The 24,422-nt window shown below is 37.0% G+C and overlaps 1 protein-coding gene across 2 annotated transcripts in view; it reads right to left on the reverse strand.

Annotated features, from left to right (window-relative positions):
* Positions 1–24,422, reverse strand: part of ULK4 (unc-51 like kinase 4) — a 628,848-nt gene that overhangs the window by 126,484 nt on the left and 477,942 nt on the right. For both annotated transcript variants that reach the window (XM_032312841.1, XM_032312747.1), the window contains exon 35: positions 10,247–10,432. In XM_032312841.1, coding sequence (XP_032168732.1) covers positions 10,247–10,432 — 186 coding nt within the window. The remainder of the gene's footprint in view (positions 1–10,246; positions 10,433–24,422) is intronic.

Below are 24,422 nucleotides of genomic sequence, written 5' to 3' on the forward strand. Positions count from 1 at the left end.
CTCTCTAACCCCTCCCTGCACTCTCCTCTGTCTAAAATAAATAAATAAGCATTAAAATAAATAAAATACTTTCTCAGATATTTAAAATATCAACTGGAAAACATTTTTAAATTTTTAGCTTTTTCTAGGATTATTTAAAACCTGAAAACCTGAAATCAAATTCTCATTCTTTGTTATATACAGTGAATCTACTTGAAAACAATATTTTTAAGGAAAGAAACATATTCCTATGAACAGAATGTAGATATTAACTGATACTTCCTTCAACCAGTGGAATTCATTTCTTAAAATTAATATAATTTATGTAAAGGAAAATTATATGTGAAATAATTTCAAAAATTAAAAAATTAGAAATATTTAATGTAGCTGTTTATAAGGGAAGGACCCTAAGAACGATTTTCTTTGCTGTCCATATCCACAAGGAGGTATTTTTCAAACACGTTCACCCTAACACTTAGCATGCTTTGAATGCTCATTATTTTGAGATGGTTTCGTTAAAAGCACGTCATTAAGGAAATCCCACATAACCAAGAGAGTCTGCAGCATTCTGCACACAACAGCCACACAGTGGGGTTGATGATGGTCAGAATGATCAGTAAAAATCAGGGGAGGGGCGCCTGGGTGGCTCAGTGGGTTAAGGCCTCTGCCTTCGGCTCGGGTCATGATCTCGGGGTCCTGGGATTGAGCCCCGCATCGGGCTCTCTGCTCAGTGGAGAGCCTGCTTCCTCCTCTCTCTCTGCCTACTTGTGATCTATCTGTCAAATAAATAAATAAAATCTTTAAAAAAAAAATCAGGGGAACTCCAGAGTGAGTAATAATCGCTCTAATTTGAACCAGATAATAAGTCCCTATAAGTGGGAATATTCAAGGTTTGCATAAATAAACGATCCTTCAGAGTAAGCAGCTTCTTTTTTTGGTTCTTGTTCCTTATTTTTTTTTTCCTCCCTGGTTGTTAGGAGGCTACAGAACATAAAACAATTCCAAAGATTCAGCTTTACTCACAATTTACACTGGGTGCATTCTCAGGAAATTAATATTGTGGAAGGAAGCAGCATTGCTGGCAGGTCTTCCATCTTTCTGAGGGAAAGTCTACCTGTTGCCAAGGACAGCAGGTTGGCCCTTCCCATGCTTCAAATGTTCCCTCTCTCATGCTTACAAATCACCTGTTTCTTTTGCTCCAAGAACATCATCCCATTTATATAGTTTTTACCCTTTGGTATAAAAACGTTATGGGGAATACAGTTGTTCACACAGTGCCAAAGCATCTCTCTGAGAGTTACTTTGTAATTGCAATGGGAAACAAATCTGCAAGACAGAGAGGTGTGACACACAGCCCCTTAAACAAGCAAACTTCTCCCACAAATGGGGCAGCCTGACATCATATGCTTCCCGTGGGATACAACATGAGGGGTTATTGCCAGTGAGGTATTCTCACCAAAAATGTTATGAAGAAACAATCATATGTTCCAGAATATTGAACATTCTACAGTCAAATACTTGAGCTCTTTAAATAGTCAATTTCCTGGGGGGAGGGGAGGAAGCAAAAGACTTTTCTAATAAAAGAGACAAAGGGAGTCTGGCTGGCTCATTGGAAGAGCATGCAATTCTTGACCTTGGGGTTGTGTTGTCTGAGCCCACATTGTGGGGAGAGATTAATTATAGAGTGTGTGTGCAAGAGAGAAAGAAACTTAAAAAAAAAAATTAAATACATGTCTGAACCTTAACTAGAATGTGGTTCTTTTTTTTTTTTTTAAGATTTATTTGAGAGAGAGTGGGGGGAGGGGCACACTTATTTATTTGAGAGTGAGAGAGGGGAGAGGGAGAGAAAATCCTTAAGCAGACTCCCCAGTGAGCTTGGAGCCTGACAATATCACCACCCTGAGAGATCATGACCTGAGCTGAAATCAAGAGCTTGATGCTTAACTGACTGAGTCACCCAGGTGCCCCAACAATTATATGGTTCTTAAAAGAAAAAAAAAAAGCTACAAAAGCCATTTTTTTTACAACCAGAAAAATAAATAAGAAGTGGAGATTATCAATATTATGAAACTATTCTTTTCTTGGGTGTGATAATGTTGATGAAGTTAGGGGCTGCGTGTCATGCTGCTTTTACATTCACATAATTCGGAAAATAAGATACATAGAAATAGAGAGTATGATAAAATGGTAACAATTATGATAACAATTCTTGATTATACTGGTGTTCATTACACTGTCCACTGTCCTTTCAACTTTTTGTGGTTTTGAAACTTTTGTGATAAAAAGGAGGGTAAAAGTGCCATCAATGGCAATCTCTTTAGAGAAAGGGAACAAATTTTTTCCCCAGAAGAATTTGAGGGAGTGGGGAGGGGAGATGAACATCTTGAGGAGAAGTTAAAACAGGACAATTATGCTGCCCAGGGAATACAAACAGATTGTGAAAGCAGCCAGGACCATGACCAGCCTCATCCCAAGGAGCTTCCATTGAGAAGTGAAAGAGGGAGCAGGTGCACAAATGGGAAGATGAAGGAAATGTGGGGGAATTTAAGACATGTTCAAAGCGAATTTTAAGGAAGCTTTCTCTGTTACAGGCACCTCCTGAAGAAATCTATGGCAAGGAGCCCTATGCTCCCTCGGGCTCTTGAGAGGGATGGTTGTCTCACTGCAAGACAGAAGTCTATATCCTGAGAGGGACAGGCTATCAAGGACTGTATTTCACTGGCCATTTGCTTCTGGAGCCTGTCTTGCTCAAAAGCTTGGACATCTTTGCTCAGGGAATTTAGTAAAAATTCTAGGCACGACAATGTTTTTCTTTGTTAGAAAGAGACAACTCAGTCGTTCACAGAATCCCCAATTACCTTGTGACTCTATGGAAATCACTGGTGGAGAATGCTTGTCCAGTGAACTACAAATGGGTGTGTATGGATTCGGGGAATGATCCCCCTTGCAAACACATAAGAGCACCTCTCAGAGTTTCAAAAAAAAAACCTCTAAGTGACCAGATTTCCACAAAATTGATTACTTTTACTTTTTAGTTGTTTGGGTGCATAGTGTTTCTCTTAAAACACTGGCTTCACACCAATCTTCCTCTTTTTTTCTCCTTTAAGAAGAAAAGCAAGAGCAGAAGATCTTATCATGAGAAAAATAAGCTAGGAGGGAGGGAGGAATCATTTTGCCTTTTTATTATACCTCAAGAAACACTTCTTTACTTTTCTAATAGGAATGAAGTCCTTTCTGAACCTAAGTCTATAGCTCATCCTGGTCCTAAAATAGAAAAAGAATGGCTGCAGAATTTTCAGTTTCTTCATGTGGTCTCCCCAAAACTTTAAAGACCCTGTATGTGAACACTGGTTTTTACCAACAGAGCAGCCCTCTTCCCATGCTGGAATGAAAGGACCCGGGGACATAAGTGAGAATTTGGAAGGAAAACGATGGTGAGCACAGGGAGATTTTCTGAAAGCCACACCCTAAAGGAGCTCCAAGAGATAGCTACTTGTAATAATCTTGAATCTTAACCCTCATCAGAGAACAATCCCAAATTGTATTTCTGCCACACCAGGTAGACAGATGGGCAGCTGACAGGCATTAGACCCATCAAGCATCTCTCCATCACCCTCCAACAGATCACTTCGCTGCTATCATGATGTAGTCAATAGTTTATGTTTAAGCCAGTTTTACAGAACAAGTCTGGTGGTCTGCGTGTACTTGGTATTTCCAGTGTTGGAATGAGCTAGCTTTAATTAAGTGATGAGTACCTAATCTATGATCACTACCCTGGGAAAACTCCCACTGATATCAAGTTTAAGGGACCCATAAACATGGGAGCGCCCTGAAAGGTTCCATCACATTTTTAAAGCTACAGCACAAAGTATAATTATAAAACCTCCCAACTGTCTGGTAAATTACAATAGATAATTACATTCTTAGGTCTCTTCAACATTTTCTGGATGTTCTAAATACAGACTAAATAAGCAAGAGCACCCCAGGGGTAGAACATATTCCACGTCCATTGGCACGAATTAAATATTCTGTATCTTGAATTGGTTATTGAAAATTGTGCGTCGTGGGATCGAGTCCCACATCGGGCTCCTTGCTCGGCAGGGAGCCTGCTTCTCCCTCTGCCTCTGCCTGCCATTCTGTCTGCCTGTGCTCGCTCTCTCCCCCTCTCTCTCTCTGATAAATAAATAAAATCTTAAAAAAAAAAAAAAAAGAAAATTGTGATTTTAGAAAGTTTTCACAAGCTTGGGACTATAAACAGGTATTTCAAGAATCCAGGCCTTTTGTGAGACTCACTGCAGTGGGGGGATCAGCCACCTTATGCCCCAAGAAAGTTCTCTGTTGATGGTGGTTTACCAATCTCTGACATGCTTATTACTTGGCCTTGTAAACTATGGTGTCTCATGTATTTGAGACATCCTCTCTGGATGAAACCAACAAGTTCACCTGGCTTTAGGGAAAGGAGGTTACTCTCCTATTAGGGCTTAAAAAGAGATAACCCCACAGTACAGGGCCTTCTTTTTGAAAGTGCTCATGGGGGGAGTATGCACTCCGTGAATGAACAATCCTTTGAGGAAGATCCTCAATGACTTGTCTTTCCCTTCTTAACTCCTTACAACCAGGAAGCTGCACCTATCAGGCCCCAATCCAATTACTGACAGCAGGTAAGAAATCTAGAAGGGTCCCTTCTTCTCTATCATATCTGGTTCCCGTAGTTCTGCGAGGTGAGGTGAGGTGTGCCTGAGAGGCTGCCTCCAGAAGGCCATAGGAAAGTTCTGCTTAAATTTCTGGATCTTTTTGAGTTCCTGTCGTCTTTAGATCTGCCCCTCCGATCTCACCCACTCCACAAAAACTTGGCAGGGATACCACGGAGGAGACTGGGACAGAAGACTGTGGGCAAACTACATGTCTTACAATGCCTTTCTCAGTCTGATCTATGCATCCGTGAAGGACTCAAGTGTGCTCACAATACACACAGTGGATGGCAAAAATAATGAACAACTGTCACTAACAAAAAAGCAGAGATTTTATAGACATTTCTTACTCAAATCATTGGAGACCTATTAAATACCTATTACATGCCAGCTAATATGATGAAGCTTTCTTTTCCAGTACAGATAATTGAAATTCAATTAGATGCTGTCACTGCCCTTTTGTTTCAGAGCCCAGAATTTCCTAATTCCAAAAAATGGCGTCCCAACTCCAAATGCTACTAAAATTGCTACTGGAATGGTCTGGTCTTTCTTGGCCCTTTTCTTATGTTTCCCATTCTAGCTCCATAAATCTCACATCCCTTGCTCAGGATGTTTCCTCCTTTCCATGTGTGGACGACACTGCCAACTTCATCCCTAATGGGATTGTTCCTGTGGAACTTTACTGGCCTCTCCAGTGTAGAACGGATTGCATTCTGCTTTATAAGGAAGCTGGGTGTTTTTCTATCTCTCCAGGGAGAGACCCTTGAGAACAGGGAGCAGGAAGATGATGCGTTACTGTCCTAGTATCCTCAAAGCCACACTTGCGCATAGGAAGAATTCTATGACTTGTTTTTCCGTGAATGAAAAAACAAATCTCTCAAGTGCTTTCCAGATCAAAATTTGATTAAAGTCAGCTTGATGAACGCCACAGAGTCCATTTCAGTAATGGGCAGCAGTGGCAAGGTGGCCAGCTGCTTGGAAAGAGCATGGGTGAGGGGCTATTCAACTTGGTATCAGCTCTTCTGTCTCCTACTTGGTGGCTGTGGGGATATTACTTAAGTTCTCTGAGTCTTAGTTTTGAACCTGTAAAATGGGACTGATCTGTGGGGCTGACCTCTAGGGTTGCTGTTAAATGAGACAATGCACTGAAAGTCCTCAATGCTGGGACCAGCACAGGTATGGACATCTACTGACCACCTTTTATGGATCAGATGCTATAACATGGTGAGTGGTGAACAAGACCACGTCACTACCCTGGTAATATGCAGATGAGAACAGAAAGTAAGCCAATGGTTAGGAAAACGGTTGCCACAGAGGTAAGGATGGGGAGCGATGGGCCAGGCAGGAGGAAAGACTACATCGGGCATTATACAATTCTGAGTAATCTACTGCCATTTGTATCTGAACATACTGGACTCAGTGTTAAGTGTGACTAGAATGGAGTTTCAGGATAGGCAAATTCTAGGCCTCAGCTGTGCTGAATGGGCCCCAGAATCCCTGACTGTGTTTTACACAACTTGAACCCACCACTGACTGACCCAGGGTAATTTAGAAACCTTTGGGAGATTTTTAAAACATGCCTCACAGATGGCTGACCTGTAAACACGACAGACATTCCCATATAGCTAAGTCAGACACATCAGGGTGATGTCTCTGCAGAGCTTTCCTCTATGAGACAGTACAACTTGGGATGGGGCTCTTGGGACTGTACCACCTGTTTTTCTTGTTAAGCAAACAGTCCTCATAACTTCAACCTAGAACATTTTTGTATCTTGCTTTCTAAGTGAAAAGCAAGAAAACTCCAGGAAAATGTTCCACGGTTCCTTGGGGGAATGGCTGACTCCAGGGCTGCTGCAAAAAAAGGTAGAAGATGAACTAGAATATCATGTTATGAGAATAAATGCTTAATAGAGAGGCCAGAAATATACCCACACTTACATGGTCAGTTAATCTACAACAAAGGAGGCAAGAACACACAACAAGGGAAAGACAGTCTCTTCAACAAATGGTGTGGGGAAAACTGGACAGTTACATGCGTAAGAATAAAATTGGACTACTTTCTTACACCATACACAAAAATAAACTCAAATGGATTCAAGACCTACATGTGAGACCTGAAACCATAAAAATTATAGAAGAAAGCACAGGCCATAATGTCTCTGACATCAGCTATAGCAATATTTTTCTAGATATGTTTCCTGAGGCAAGGGAAACAAAAGCAACACGAACTATTAGGATGGCACCAAACTAAAAAACTTTGGCATGGCAAAGGAAGCCATCAACAAAACAAAAATGCAATCTATTAAATGAGAGAAGATACTTGCAAATGATACATTTGGTAAGAGGTCAATATCCAAAATATATAAAGAACTTACACAACTCAACACACACACACACATACACACACACACACACACAATTTGATGGGGGAAAAAAATGAGCAAAGGACCTGAACAGATGTTTATCCAAAGAAGACATACAGATGGCCAACAGACAAATGATAAAATGCTCAACATCACTCATTATCAGGGAAATGCAAGTGAAAACCACAATGAGATACTACCTCACATCTGTCACAAGGTCTAGAATCAAAAAGACAAAAAATAACAAGTTTTGGTGAGGAGGTAGAGATAAGAGAACCCCTGTACTCTGTTGGTATGGGATGTCAACTGATGGTAGCCACTGTGGAAAACAATATGGAAGTCCCTAAAAAAATGAGAAATACTATATGATCAGTAATTCTGCTGCTGGGTATTTAACCAAAGAAAAGGAAAACACTAATTTGAAAAGGGTAATAGCAGAGTATTCTGAATAATTTTATGCTCATAAATTCTGTAACTATAAGAAATAGACAAATTCTTTAAAAAGCACCAAAACTCAGCTAAGATAAACAACTTAATAGTCCTATAATCACTAAAGAAATTGAATTCATAATCTAAAAGTTCTTGAAAAGCCATCTCCTGGCCTAGATGATTTCACTGGAGAATTCTATCAAACATTTGAAGAGTTTTTAATACCAACTACAGCATTATTTATAATAGCCAAGATACATAAGCAACCTGTCCATTGATAGATGAATGAATCGATAGATGAATGGATGAATGGTGTGTGCACGTGTGTTTGTGTCTGTGTATATATATGTATATATGCTATGTATACACAATGAAATATATCTACACACATATGTATGTATGTGTGTGTGTGTTCTTTGCAACAACATGGGTGGACCTAGAGAGTACTATGTAAGTAATAAGTCAGACAGAGAAAGAAAGATGTCACATGATTTTACTTATATATGGACTCTACAACACACAATAAACAAAAACAGAAACACACTCAAATATAGAGAACAAATTGGTAGTTGTCAGAGGGGAGGGGGAAAAGTATGGGGGTGGGCAAAATAGCTGAAGGGGATTAAGAAGTACCAACTTTGATTTATAAAATAAATACATCACAGCAATGAAAAGTACAGCACAGGAGTACAGCACAGGGAATACTGGCAATAATTTTAGTAATTTTGTATGGTGACAGAGAGCCACATTTATTGTGGCAAACACTGTAATGTATAGAAAGAACTGTTGAATCGCTATGCTGTATACCTGAAACCAATAATAACATTGCCTGTCAACACTTCAATTACAAAAAGAGAATGAATACACATGGGATTACAATAGGAAAAATGATGGAATTGCTCAAAAAAAAAAAATGGTGGGGGCATGGCAAAAGACACATCCACCCAGAAGAGGTTCCTACTGGCCACATACTAGAAAACAATGGATTACAACACACTGAAAAAAAGAAAATGCCATGATAATAACAAAAAGACAAAAAAAAAAATTAAATGGAGAAGAAAAAGTGGAAACAACCCAAATGTCCATCGACAGATGGAAAGATAAGCAAAATGTAGTCCATACACACAACTGGAGTATTATTCAGCCTTAAATAGGAAGGAAATTCTGGCACAGGCTACACCGTGGATGAACCCCAAAGACATTACATGGAGTGAAATAAGCCAGACAAAAAGGGCAAATATTGTATGCTTCCACCTATACAAGGGACTGAGAGTAGACAAATTTATAGAGAAAGATATTAGAATGCACACAGTACCATTGAACTATATAATTAAAATGGGTTAAGATGGTAAATTTTATGTTATATATATAAATAATATTTATATACTATACATATTATGTTTTGTATATACACATATATATGTTATATATATTATAATATATATTAACTCAATTAAAAAATGAAAAAGGATGAACAGCATCAGAAATGACTTCTGTTTTCATATACACAGGTCAAAGTCCCCTGGATTTAACTTTTCTTCCCCAAATGGAATCTAACTGGCCCTATAGGTGTTATGTCAGAAACTGTAGAGAAATCATTTCAGGGTAAATCTCTATGTCCCTTCTAATCTATCACCCATAACCTGCTCTATAGATTTAGCTGGGTCATGCACTAGAGCTGTCTATCAAACTGGCACAAAAGTTGTCTTGAATATAAGTCTCTGGAGCATCTGTAGCCTCCAGGGCAACGGACCCCTCAAGATATCTGTAGCTAGAGGTAAACACAGACTGGCAAGTCAGAATATGACACAGACAAATGGGACCTCCACTCCTTCATTAATTTCAACAATAGCTACTATATACAATGGCTTTCCAAACCAGCAGAATAATATTTACAGTAAAAAGAAAATAAGTCAGTTTTCAAAAGTACTTTCAAGTAAACATCAGCTAGAGACATTTTTAAATATAAAACAAAACCGATGGGGCAAAAGGAAATTTTTTCCTTAAGGTAGAATATTGGGAGTTAGAACTGATGGAAGTCAGAAGATCTCCATCTTGCAACAATTGCAACATTAAAAATAATGGCTGTCATTGACTAACCCCAGGGATCAACATTAACATCACCAGTGAAGGGGCAAATAGACATCATGTGCCTCTGGGTGTGAAGGAGTGAGAAAGACATGATTTCCCTTCAGGGGTTTTCCTGAATCTAATCATCAGAAAACATCACACAAACCCAAACTGAATGAGAACGTACAGACCATCTAGCCTATGTTCTTCAAAAATGTCATGCAAGATGAAGAAAGGTGGCAGAACTATTCCAGATTAAAGACAAGTGTCTAGCAACATATATGATCCTGAACTGGATCCTCTACCAGAAAAAAAAAAGCCATAAAAGACATTAAAATTCATTATTGGGACAATTGATAGAATTGCAATATGAATAGGCCATCAGTAAAAGAAGTGTATCAATGGTAAATTTCTTGATTTTGATTACTATGGTGAAAAGAACATCCATTTTGTTAGAAAATATACATTTAATGCTTTAAGGAGTGAGAGGGCACAATGTCTCTAACTTATTCTTCAAGAATAATAATTCTTCAGAAAAAAAATGTGGATATGTAGAGAGACAGGCAGAACATGATAAACACCATCAAGAGGTGACTACTGAGTAAAATACCCAGGTATTCTTTTACTGAAATCAGGTGGAAGAAAATCACAACTCTCTTCAATCAACTGTCAGAGAAGCCACCCATCCTGGACTCAGTTTCCATGTGGACTCACCATTCTTCTGAGAATCTTCAACAGAAGCTTCTGCTCTTTTGGGTCCTCCTTGGATGTCAGTAAATTGGCAAAATTCTCTGCATTTTCAGGAGACAGGCTGTCTGGGTTTTCCCCTCCGTACAGCTGAACCAGTATGGAAAGACACTTGGATGACACTTCAAAAATTTCAGGATCCTCATTTGGAAGCTGCAAATTAACAAATAGGTCTACTTAAGTAAATTGAGGACGGTGCTGGTATTCGTCTAGAAACATGAGAAAATTTGACCCAATGGGGAGAATGTCAGTCAGAATGAGTACAGAGATTGACTAACTTGGGATTTTTTTCAATCTCTTTCAAAATGCATACAGTAAATCAAGGCTAATAGCACAAAATCAGAATGAAGTCCTTTGGTCCTTTCTTTAATTCACAGTAAAGAACAGCCTGTAACAAGCAAAGGACCAGCATATATTTTATATGCATTCCTAGTATGTGAATATATTTATACAGGCATGTGTGTCCGTTTGTAGGAATGCAAATAGTCTGAGTTTTCAGGAGCATGGCTCAACTGTTCTTGCTTACTACTGATTATTTAGGAAAAATCTACTTCCTAGGAGATATAAAGGAACATTCTGAATTATTGACTAAACCTGTGGGACAGAAAGCAATGTTTCTGTTATGTATTAAAAGGTATAGTATGAAATAATAGTCATACTATAGAGCATCTTAAAATTTAAAAATAAAAAGATTTGTAAGAGCTTGAGAAGTAATTCCTGTGCCATTTAGTCATTTTACACGCACAATGCAGGGATTTTTTAGTATATGCAGAGTTGTGCAACCATCACCACAATCAATTTTAGAATATTTTTCATTACCCAAAACATGAAATCACACAAAATATGACCCTTTGTGACTAGCTTCTTTTACTTAGTATAATGTTTTCAAGATTCATCCCTGCTAGCATATAACAGTATTTCATTTCTTTTTACTGTTAACATTCTGTTGCATGAATAGACCACATCTTATTTATCTATTTATCAGATGATGAACATTTGGGTTGTTTTCACTTCCTGGTTATTATGAATAATACTGCTGTGAACATTTGTGGGTAAGTTTTTGTGCAGACGTAGATTTTCATATCTCTTGGGTGTACACTTAAAAGTGATTGCTGGGTCATATGGTAATTCTACATTTAACCTTTTGAGGAACTGCCAGTCTGTTTTTCAAAGTTGCTATTAGCATCAGAAATGTAGGAAGGTTCCAGTTTTTCTACATCCTCACCAACACTTGCTGTTATCTGTATGTTTAATTATAGTCATCCTAGTGGGTATAGAGTGGTAACTCAGTATGGTTTTCACTGGTACTTCCAGAATTACTAAGAATGGGGAGCAGCTTTTCATCTGCTTATTGGCCATTTGTACATCTTCTTTGGAGGAATGTCCATTCGGATTCCTTGCCCATTTTTAAAATGGGTCATCTGCCACTTTATGATCAAGACTTAGTATTCTTTATATATTTTAAAAACAAGTCCCTTAGCAGATTTTCTTTTTTTCTTTTATTTTTTTTAAAGATTTTATTTATTTATTTGACAGACAGAGATCACAAGCAGGCAGAGAGAGAGGAGGAAGCAGGCCCCCTGCTGAGCAGAGAGCCTGAGGCGGAGCTCGTTCCCAGGACCCTGGGATCATGACTGAGCCGAAGGCAGAGGCTTTAACCCACTGAGCCACCCAGCTGCCCCCCTTAGCAAATTTTAAAAAAGGTTTTCCTATTCTGTTGTTTGTCTTTCAACTTTCTTGATAGTATCCTTTGAAGGACCTATAATAAGGGATGAGAAGGGACACTGTATCACACTTAAAGAGTCTGTCCAATAAGAAGATCTAACAATTTTAAGTATCTATGCCTGTAACATGGGAGCAGCCAATTATATAAGCCATTTAATAACAAAATAAAAGAAACACATTGACAATAAGATAATAATAGTAGGGGACCTTAACATCCCCCCCTCACTGAAACGGACAGATCATCTAAGCAAAAGATCAACAAGGAAATAAAGGCTTTAAATGACACACTAGACCAGATGGACATCACAGATATATTCAGAACATTCCATCCCAAAGCAACAGAATACATATTCTTCTCCAGCACACAAGAACATTCTCCAGAATAGGTCAAATCCCAGGTCACATATCAGGTCTCAACCGGTACCAAAAGATTGGGATCATTCCCTGAATATTTTCAGACCACAATTCTTTGGAACTAGAACTCAACTGCAAGAGGAAAGTTGGAAAGTACTCAAATACATGGAGGCTAAAGAGAATCCTACTAAAGAATGAAAGGATCAGCCAGGAAATTAAAGAAGAATTGAAAAAATTCATGGAAACAAATGAAAATGAAAATATATCTGTTCAAATTCTTTGGGATACAGCAAAGGTGGTCCTGAGAGGAAACTATATAGCAATACAAGCCTTTCTCAAGAAACAAGAAAGGTCTCAAATATACAATCTAACCCTAAAGGAGCTAGAGAAAGAACAGCAAAGAAAGTCTAACCTAGCAGGAGAAGAGAAATCATAAAGATCAGAGCAGAAACCAATGAAATAAAAACCAAAAGAACAGGAGAACAAATCAACAAAAGTAGGAGCTGGTTCTTTGAAAGAATTAATAAGATTGATAAACCCCTGGCAAGACTTACCAAAAACAAAAGACAACAGACCCAAACAAAGAAAAGCATAAATGAAAGAGGAGAGATCACGGCCAACACCAAAGAAATACAAACAATTATAAGAACATACTATGAGCAACTATACGTCAGCAAATTTGACAATCTGGAAGAAATGGATGCATTCCTAGAGACATATAAACTACCAAAACTGAACCAGGAAGAAATATAAACAGATCCAAAACCAGTAAGGAGATTGAAGCAGTCATCAAAAATCTCCCAAAAAAGAAGAGCCCAGGGCCAGATAGCTTCTCAGGGGAATTCTACCAAGCATTTAAAGAAGAATTAATTCCTATTCTCCTGAAACTGTTCCAAAAAAATAGAAATGGAAGGGAAACTTCCAAACTCATTTTATGAGGCCAACATTACCTTGATCCCAAAACCACACAAATAACCTATCAAAAAAGAGAATTACAGACCAACATCCCTGATGAACTTGGATGCAAAAATTCTCACCAAAATGCAAAATGCTAGCCAACAGGATACAACAGTACATTAAAAGGATTATTCACCACAACCAAATGGGATTTATTCCAGGCTGCAAGGTTGGTTCAACATCTGCAAATCAATCAACGTGGTACAATACATTAATAAAAAAAAAAAAGAACAAGAACCATGTGATATTCTCAATAGATGCTGAAAAAGCATTTGATGAAGTACAGCATCCTTTCTTGATCAAAACTCTTCAAATTGTGGGGATAGAAGGTACATACCTCAATATCATCAAAGCCATCTATGAAAAACCACAGTGAATATCATTCTCAATGCAGAAAAACTGAGAGCTTTTCTGCTAAGGTCAGGAGCACAGCAGGGACGTCCACTATCACCACTGCTAATCAACACAGTACTAGAAGTCCTAGCCTTGGCACTTAGACAATAAAAAGAAATAAAAGGCATCTAAATTGACAAAGAAGTCAAATCTCAGTCTTTGCCAGATGATATGATACTTTATGTAGAAAACCCAAAATACTCCACTCCAAATCTGCTAGAACTCATACAGGAATTCATAAAGTGTCAGGATATAAAATCAATGCACAGAAATCAGTTGAATTTCTATACACCACCAGCAAGACAGAAGAAAGAGAAATAAAGGAGTCAATCCCATTTACAATTGCACACAAAACAATAAGATACCTAGGAATAAACCTAACCAAAGAGGCAAAGAATCTATACTCAGAAAACTATAAAGTACTCAAGAAAGAAATTGAGGAAGACATAAAGAAATGGAAAAATGTTCCATGCACATGAATTGGAAGAACAAATATTGTGAAAATATATATGCTACCTAGAGCAATATACATGTTTACTGCAATCCCTATCAAAATACCATCAATTTTTTCAAAGGAATGGAACAAATAATCCTAAAATTTATATGGAACCAGAAAAGACCCCAAATAGCTAGAGGAATGTTGAAAAAGAAAACCAAAGTTGGTGGCATCGTAATTCCAGACTTGAAGCTCTATTACAAAGCTGTAATCATCAAGACAGTATGGTATTGGCACAAAAACAGACATATAGATCAATGGAACAGAAGAGAGTGCCCAGAAACATTTCCTTACACCACACACAAAATTAGACTGAAAGTGGATGAAAGACCTCAATGTGAGACAGGAATCCATCAGACTCCCTGAGGAGAACACAGGCAGCAACCTCTTTCACCTCAAGCAGAAGCATCTTCCTAGGAACATCGCCAAAGGCAAGGGAAGCAAGGGTAAAAATGAACTACTGGGTTTTTATCAAGATCAAAAGCTTTTGCACAGCAAAGGAAACAGTTAACAAAACCAAAAGACAACTGACAGAATGGGAGAAGATATTTGCAAATAACATATCAAATAAAGGGCTAGTGTCCAAAATCTATAAAGAGCTTATCAAACTCAACACCCAAAGAGCAAATAATCCAATCAAGAAATGGGCAGAGGGCATTCTGCAGAGAAGACATCCAGATGGCCAACAGACACATGAAAAAGTGCTCCACATCACTTGGCATCAGGGAAATACAAGTCAAAACCACAAGAAGATACCACCTCACACCAGTCAGAATGGCTAAAATTAACAAGTCAGGAAACAACAGATGCTGGCGAGGATGCGGAGAAAGGGGAGCCCTCCTACATGTTGGTGGGAATGCAAGCTGGTGCAACCACTCTGGAAAACAGTAAGGAGGTTCCTCAAAATGCTGAAAATAGAGCTACCCTATGACCCAGCAATCGCACTACTGGGTATTTACCCTAAAGATATAAATGTAGTGATCCAAAGGGGCACATGCACCTGAATATTTATAGCTGCGATGTCCATAATAGCTGAACTATGGAAATAGCCTAGATGTCTATTAACAGATGAATGGATATGGAAGATGTGGTATATATATATGTGTATGTTTACACATAACTAATATATACACACACATACATAAATATACATACACACACAATGGAAGATTATGCAGCCATCAAAAAAAAAACTCAGAAACTTGCTATTTGCAACAATGTGGATGGAACTAGAAAGTATTATGCTAGGCAAAATAAGTCAATCAGAAAAAGACAATTATCATATGATCTCTCTCATATGAGGAATTTGAGAGGCCAGTGGGGGGTCATGAGGGGAAGGGAAGGAAAAATGAAAAATGATGGGACCTGGAAGGGAGACAAACCATAAGAGACACTTCCTTTCAGGAAGCAAACTGAGGGTTGCTGGGGTGTGGGGAGGGATAGGGTGGCTGGGTGATGGACATTGAGGAGGATATGTGCTATGGTGAGTGCTATGAATTGTGTAAGACAGATGATTCACAGACCTGTACCCTTGAAAAAATTAATACATTATATATTAATTAAAAATAAATAGTATTTTTTAAAAAGTCATCTTTGAAGCACAAAATATTTTATTCTGATGAATCCTAATACATTTTTTAAAATTTTTTGTGATTTTGGTATCATACCGAAGAAAGCATCACCTACTCCAATGTTCTGAGATTTGTTTCTAAAAATTTTTACACTTTTAGCTCTTATGTTTATTTTTCTTCTAAGAATGTTACAATTTTCACTTTTACATTAGGTCTTTGATCCACTTTGAGTTAATTTTGAATATGGTATTAGCAGGGTTCCAACTTCATTCTTTTGCATGTAAATTAATCTTTTATTCTGAGATATATGTAGGTTCATATGCACTTGTAAGAAACAGTACAGAGAGATCTCATGTATATTTTACCCATTTTCCCCAATGGAACCATCTTCCATAACTAAAGTACAATAGCACAACCAGGAAATTAACATTGATATAATCCATTGACCTTATTCAGATGCTACTGCTTTTACATGTATGTTGTGTGTGTGTGTGTGTGTGTGTGTGTGTACATATGTATTTAGTTCTATGCCATTTTATCACAAGTAGATTTGGTGACACCCACTACCTTAAGATAAAGAACAATTCTATCATAAAGATTTTTTTCATAGCAAAAGCCAACTCTCTTCCCTCCTCCATTTCTAATCCCTAGCAACCACTTGCCTGTTCGCCATTTTGTCATTTCAAGTAAGTTACATAAATCAAAGTGCGTGGTACATATGGTTTTCTTCACTCAACATAATTTCTTTGTGAGTCATCCAAGTTTTTTTGAGTATCAACAGTTCATTTCTTTTTATTACTAAGTTGTATCCCACGGTATGGATGTACCACAATTTAACTACTTGCTCCTTAAAGGAAATTTGAATTGTTCCCAATTTGGAGCTATCCCAAATAAAACTACTAAGAGAACATTTGTGTAAGTTTTTATGTGAACATTAAGTTTCATTTCTCATTGACATAAATGTTCAAGAGTACATTACTGGGTTGAATGGGAGGCTTGTGTTTAGTTTTTTTAAGAAACTAGTGAACTGTTTTTAAGAATGGCTGTACCATTTTATGATTTTATATTCCTAGAAGCAATGTTTAAGAGATCCAGTTTCTCATCCTCTTTATCAGCATTTGGTGTCATTGTGGTTTCAATCTGCATTTTCCTAATAGCAACTGGTAGTGAATATCTTTTTATCTGTTCGTGTCTTTTGACCTTTGCTAACCTTTGCTAACTGGATTGTTTGTTTGTTTTATTTTTGGTATTTCAAAGTTCTTCAAATATTCTAGATATGACTTCTTCTTCAGATATGTGGCTTGCAAACATTTTCTCCTGGTTCGTAGCTTATCTTTTCATCCATTTCATTCTTTGCAGAAAGAAAATTTTAATTTTTATTAGGTCTGATTTGTGGTTTCATTTTACTGGGATTGTGCTTTTGATATCAAGTAAAAAAATTCTTTGTCTAGTCCTCAGTTCTGAAGATTTTCTATTTTTTCCCTAAAAGTTTTAAAATTTACATTTAAATGAATTAATTTTTGTATAAAGTGTGAGGTTTAGTTAGAGGTTCTTCTATTTATTTATTTTTGCCACCAAATGTACAATTGCTCCAGCTTCATTCTTAAAAATTGGTTTCTCCACTGAATTATTTTCACACCTTCATTAAAAAAATGAGTTGGGCATGTTTGTGTGAGTCTGAGTTCTCTATTCTGTTGCATTGATCGCAATATCTATTCTCCACCAATAATACACCATCTTGTTACTGGAGCTATATCGTAAGTGTTAACACCAGGTACAGTGTTTTCTCCAACTTCCTTCTTCTTTTTCAAATTATTTTAGCTATACTAATGCCCATTATTTTTCTACATAAATTTTAGAATAAGTTTGTCTACTTATTAAAAATTTTATTGGAATTTTAATAGGAATTGCCTTAAAATTGTTTATGAAACTGTCAAAAACTGACATTTTTAGTCTGTTGAGTCTTCTAATGCAGGGATAGCAACGTCTCTCGATTTAGGTATCTCTTCTTTGATTTCTTTCATCACAATTCTGCAATATCAAGGATATAGATCCTGTAAACATTTTGTTATATTTATATCTTAGTTCTTAGTTCATTTTGTTATATTTATATCTTTATATCTTAGTTCTTCTTATATCTAATTTTCTTTGCAAATTTATAAATGTTGATTTTAATATTTGTTTCCACATGTTCACTGTCAGGAGAGCAATACAACTGATTTTCGTTTGGTGATCTTGGATCCTGCAAACTTGCTAACCTCACATATTAATGCTGAGAGTGTTTTTGTATATCTCTTTGAATTTTTTACAAAGACAATTATGTCACAGGCAAACAGGGATAGCTTTAGCTCTTTCTTTCATAGAGTATGTCTTTTATTTCTTTTCTTGCCTTACTGCAATGGCTAGAACTTCTAGTACTACAATGAATAAAAATGGAGGGGGGAGCAGACAGACACACTTGCTTTGTTCTCAATCATAAGGAAAAAAAATTCAGTCTTTTACCATTAAGTATGATGTTAGCTGTAGGTTTTGCATAGATGCTCTTTATCAACTGAAGAATTACCCCCCCTAATTCTAGTCTGATGTGAACTTTTATCATGAGTGCTGGATTTGTCAAATACCTTTTTCTGTAATAATTGATAGGATCATGTGATATTTCTTCTTTCACTCGTTTATATGGTAGAATACATCGATGGATTTTTGGACACTGAACAAGCTTTTCAAATGCAATAAATCCTGCTTGGTCATAGTATTAAGTCTTTTTATACACTGGTGCATCCAATTTGCTAATATTTTGTTGAAAATGTTTGTATCTAAGTTTATAAAAGAGATTGTAGGTTTAGGTTATGTTTTGTTGTTGTAGGTTTTTTTCGTTTGTTTGTTTGTTTGTTTAGTTTAATGTCAGGGTAATAGTATCTTTATAAAATTCCCCTTAAGGGGAGCCTGGGTGGCTCAGTGGGTTAAAGCCTCTGCCTTCGGCTCGGGTCATGATCCCAGTGTCCTGGGATCGAGCCCCACATCGGCCTCTTTGCCACCTGTGATCTTTGTCTGTCAAATAAATAAATAAAATCTTAAAAAAAACCCTCCCCTTCAAATTGTTATTAAACCCTATTGAAATGTTTGATAGAATTCTCCAGTGAAATCATCTAGGCCAGGAGATGGCTTTTCATGAACTTTTAAATTACAAATTCAATGTCTTTAATGATTATAGGACTATTAAGGTGCTTATCTTATCTGAGTTTTGGCACTTTTTAAACAATATGTTCATTTCTTTTAGTTACAGAATTTATAAGCATAAAATTATTCAGAATATTACACTATTATCTTTTTAATGATTGTGGATCTATACTGACAATTTCTGTTTCATTCCTTATATTGGTAATTTTGTCTTCTTTTATCTTTGTTAGCTTGCTAGAGATTTTTCAGTTTTGTTGTGTCAAGTTTTTGTTTCATTGATTTTTCTGTATTGTTTTTCTTTTTTCAATTTCACTGATTTCTGGTTTTATCTTTATTATTTCCTACCTTTAGTTTGCTCTGGGTTCATTATGTTGTTTCTTTTCTAGTTTCTGGAGGTGGAAACTTAGATTACTGATTTAAGATTTTCTTTCTTTTTTTTTTAAGATTTTATTTATTTATTTGACAGAGAGAGATTACAAGTAGGCAGAGCGGCAGGCAGAGAGAGAGAGGATGAAGCAGGCTCCCTGCTGAGCAGAGAGCCCAATGCGGGACTCAATCCCAGGACCCTGAGATCATGACCTGAGCCGAAGGCAGCGGCTTAACCCACTGAGCCACCCAGGCGCCCCTGATTTAAGTTTTTCTAATGAAAGCTTTTCTTACTATAAATTTTCCTCAGTAGTATTTTAGTAGTATTTTATATGCATTTTACATTTATTTTTTAAAAGATTTATCTATTTTAGAGAGAAAGCAGATGAGGATGGGCAGAAGAAGGAGAGAACCCTTAAGCAGACTCCACCCTGAGCATGGATCCTGTCATGGGGCTCAATCCCAGGACTGGAAGAGATTATGCTGAGTGAAATAAGTCAAGCAGAGAGAGTTAATTATTATATTGTTTCACTTATTTGTGGAGCATAACAAACAACATGGAGGATAAGAGGAGATGGAGAGGAGAAGGGAGTTGAGGGAAATTGGAAGGGGAGGTGAACTATGAGAGACTATGGACTCTGAAAAACAACCTGAGGGTTTTGAAGGGGCGGGGGGTGGGAGGTTGGGGGAACCAGGTGGTGGGCATTAGGGAGGGCACGGATTGCATGGAGCACTGGGTGTAGTGCAAAAACAATGAATACTGTTACGCTGAAAAGCAATAAAAAATTAAAAAAAAAAGAAATCAAGAGTTGGATGCTTAACCAACTGAGATGCCCAGGTGCCCCTGTATCCTACATATTTTGATGTGTTTTCTTTTTCATTCACTTTTATGCATATAAAAAATGTCTCTTGTGACACCCTTTTTGACCCATGAATTATTTAATGGGTGTTTTCTTTTTAAGTGTTGGATATGTTCCTGTGGTCTTTTAATTACTGACTCCCAGTTTGATTTCATTATGCTTAGAAAATCCATTTTGTATTATTTTATTTTATGTTTGTTAAGGTTTATTTTATGGCCCAGGATGTGTGACTATTCCATGGGTAACGGAAAAATATGTATTCTATAGTGGTTGGGTAGGGTGTCCTATAAATGTCAATTATATTCTGTTGATTATGTTGCTCAATTTTTTTTTATTCTTGATGATTTTCTTGTAGTTGTTCTATTAATTGCTGGAGAGTGGAGTTTTGAAATCCACTATAGTCACGAATCTATTTATCCTTTTAGCACTACCATTTTTTTTGCTTCATGTACTTTGTAGTCTTGTTGTTTGTTATCCATATACTTAAAATGGTTGTCTCCTCAATGGGATTGTCCTTTATCATTATCATGCAATATCCCCATCTCTAGTAATTTTTCCTGCTCAGAGGTCTACTTTATCTGATATTAAGGAAGCCAGTCCTGTTTTTCTAAAATTAGTATTTGCACAGTACATACTTTTTGACCTTTATTTTCAACCTATTAAATGAGTTTTTTATAGACAACATATTGTTGAATCATGTTTTATTATCCATTCTAGCTATCTTTGTCTTTTAATTGGTGCATTTAAACCATTTACCTTTAAGGTAAATATTAAGATGCTAGGGTTTAAGTGTAATATGCAGTTTTATTATTTATCTTCTATATTTTCCCTCTGTTTCTTGTTATTCTGATTTCCCTCCCATTTTTTAAACCTTTCTGTGGGTTACTTGAAGATTCATTTTATGGAAGTGAGAGAGAACTTTAATTCCCAGTAGTAGTTTCCTAGGAGACCATAACAAAATGGCACAAACAGGTGGCACAAAAAGTAGAAATTTGTAGTCTGACAGTTCTAGAAGTTAGAAGCCTGAAACCAAAGGGAAAGGCCATGTTTCCTCTGAAACCCATAGCAGATTCCACCCTTGCTTTTTGCCACCTTCTGGCAATCATTGGCATTCCTTCACTTGTAGCTGCATAATTCCAATCTTTGCCTCTGTCATCATATGACATTTCCCCTCTGTGTCTGTCTTGATATGGTTGTCTTCTTATAAGGACACCAGTCAAATTGGATAGGGGCCCATTGTACTTGACAATGACCTCATCTTAACTAATTACATCTGGAACACTACTATTTCCAAATAAGGTAGAATTCTGAGGTACTGGGAGTTAGGACTTTAATTATGGGGGACACAATTCAACCCGTAATACTTCTTATCAATTTTGTTACATCTGTACTCAGTTGTTTATTTACATTGTTTTTTCATTTTTTTGTTTTGTTTTGGTTTAGTTTTTTTTTAATTAATTAATTTATTTTCAGCATAACAGTATTCATTATTTTTTCACCACACCCAGTGCTCCATGCAATCCATGCCCTCTATACTACCCACCACCTGGTACCCCAACCTCCCACCCCCCACCACTTCAAAACCCTCAAATTGTTTTTCAGAGTCCATAGTCTCTCATGATTCACCTCCCCTTCCAATTTACCCCAACTCCCTTCTCCTCTCTAACTCCCCATAATTTAGTTTTTTTGCTTCTTGCAGTTATGCTCTCCCAAATGTCTAGCCGTCTTTGGTTTTCTGTTTTATGAGTGAAAGATTGGGCAGATTATTATAGGCAGCTGGTATGGATTTCTTCTGCATTTGTATATATCTGTCTCTTCAGCTGGTTTCCCTTGTCTGTGTTCTTCAGTTTCTCAAATTCCACAAGGCTTATTCCTAGGCCCTGACAAATCACATCAAATAGACAGGTCATCCTTTTCAGAGTACAGTTCTTGACTTATTATACGGGGAAAAAAGTGGAACAAAATGGATAAGGGGAGGGGTCTATTGGTAGCCTGTTCTAAATGTTAATCTTCAATTAGCCTGGGAAATGCGTTAGGGCCTTTATCAGTTTTTCACCTCACTCTGAGTTTATAGATCTTCTGCATCTGTTCCTATCTTCTGGTTAGTTTTCTCCTACGTATATTCTGAGTAATAGGTTTCTTAACTATTTCAATTCAGTCCCATCTGCTTTCTATCATCTAATACTTGCACATAATTTCTTTTGCATTAACAGCTTCTCTGTTCTTCCCAAATTTTAAGATACATTTAATCCTTTCTCTATTATTATACATTGTGGGTAGTTGGTGAGGTAGCACAGGTCTTCAGGCTTCTATTTTAACATTTCTTCATTTTTGAGATAATTTGTTTCATTTGTTCAAATAATGGGAGGCTGTTTATCACAAGCAAGATTTTCAAGGTGGCTTATTTTTGGATAGTTGCATATCTCATAGTGTTTGTAGGGGTTTTCTAGTGCCCCTCACCAAAAAAAGACTGTGAAGGTATAAAAATCCACCACTCCCATCTTCTCTGGAATAACAGGGAAAAGATATATCCAACTGCCTACAATAATAAATCAGCAGAGAAATACATGCCATAATGGTTTTTAAGACGTTAGGCATTAGGCAAAGCAGGACAATGATAGCCAAAGGCTGGAAAGCAAGTGAGGTGAGCTCTACTCTTGTAGCAGATTCCTTAAATTAAGGAGACATTATGAGTTAAAAGTCTCAGAAATCCAAAGCAGCTAGAGCTCACAGGACAAGGTATTAGAACATAGCAGGGCAATGGGCCCACTCAAAAAGAAAGATCACCTGGATAGTGATTTATCCAGTAGATGAAATAAATGTATGGTTAAGGGCTTTCCTATAAAGAAAATTTCAGGTCTAAACTGCTTTTGCTGGCTAATCCTACTATATAGTCAAGGAAGAAGTAAAACCAAGTCTACACAAACTCTTCCAGAAAGCTAAAGAAAAAGCAGCAACTCCATACTCATTCTATGCAGTTGGTATTACTCTGATATCAAAACCAGACAAAGACATTCCAAGAAAAAAAACTACAAACAAATAGCCCTTATGAATATGAGTGAAAACATCATCAACAAAATGTTAGTAAACCATATCCAGCAACTTTGGGCATGTCAATTATATTTCAGTAAAACTGTATATATATACACAAAATAGGATAACTGACAATTCAGTAACCAAAAAAAACCCCACAAAATCTAATTGCTAAAAGGGCAAAGAAAATGGACATTTATCCAAAAAATATATAGAAATCAATAATCACAAGAAAAGATGCTCCGCATTACCTATCATCAGGAAAATACAAATTCAAACCACCATGAAATATCACTTCACACACACTAGGTTGGCTATAATTAAAAACACAGAAAACCAAGATGGTGAAAACCTGTACACTAAAAACTATAAGACACTGATGAAATAAAGTGAAGATGACATAAATGGAAAGATATTTTATGCTCATGAATTAGAAGAATGAATACTGTTTAAATCTCCATACCATATAAAATGGTCTATAGTTTCAATGCAGTCTCTGTCAAAACACCAATAGTACTTTTCACAGAACTAGAATGACTTTAACATTTGTATGGAATCATAAAAGACCCCTAACAGCCAAAGGAGTCTTGAGAAAGAAGAACAAAGAGTTAGGCATCATGCTCGCTGATTTCAAAACTACCTTAACCAAAACAGTATGGTAATAGTACAGGAACAGACACATAAACCAATGGAACAGAACAGAGAGCCCAGAAATAAACCCATGCTTATATGGTCAATTAATCCATGACAAAGGAGGCAAGAGTACACAATGGGAAAAAGAGTCTAATAAATGGTGTGGGAAACCTGGACAGTCATATGCAAAAGGATAATAGTGGACCACTTTCTTATACCATGCACAAAAATAAACTTAAAATGGATTAAAGACCTAACTGTGGACCTGAAACCATAAAACTCTTAACTAAAAGAAAACTCTTGGACATCAGCCTTAGCAGTATCTTCCTGAATGTGTTTCCCCAGGCAAGGGAAACAAAACAAAACCAGGGGTGCCTGGGTGGCTCACTGGGTTAAGCCTCTGCCTTTGGCTCTGGTCATGATCTCAGAGTCCTGGGATCCTGCCCGGCATCAGGCTCACTGCTCAGCAGGGAGCCTGCTTCCCCCCTCTCTCTCTGCCTGCCTCTCTGCCTACTTGTGATCTCTGTCAAATAAAACAATAAAAAATCTTTAAAAAACAAAACCAAAACCAAACTATT

The sequence above is a fragment of the Mustela erminea genome, chromosome 1 (genome assembly GCF_009829155.1).
Source record: "Mustela erminea isolate mMusErm1 chromosome 1, mMusErm1.Pri, whole genome shotgun sequence".
Lineage (NCBI taxonomy): Eukaryota > Metazoa > Chordata > Mammalia > Carnivora > Mustelidae > Mustela > Mustela erminea.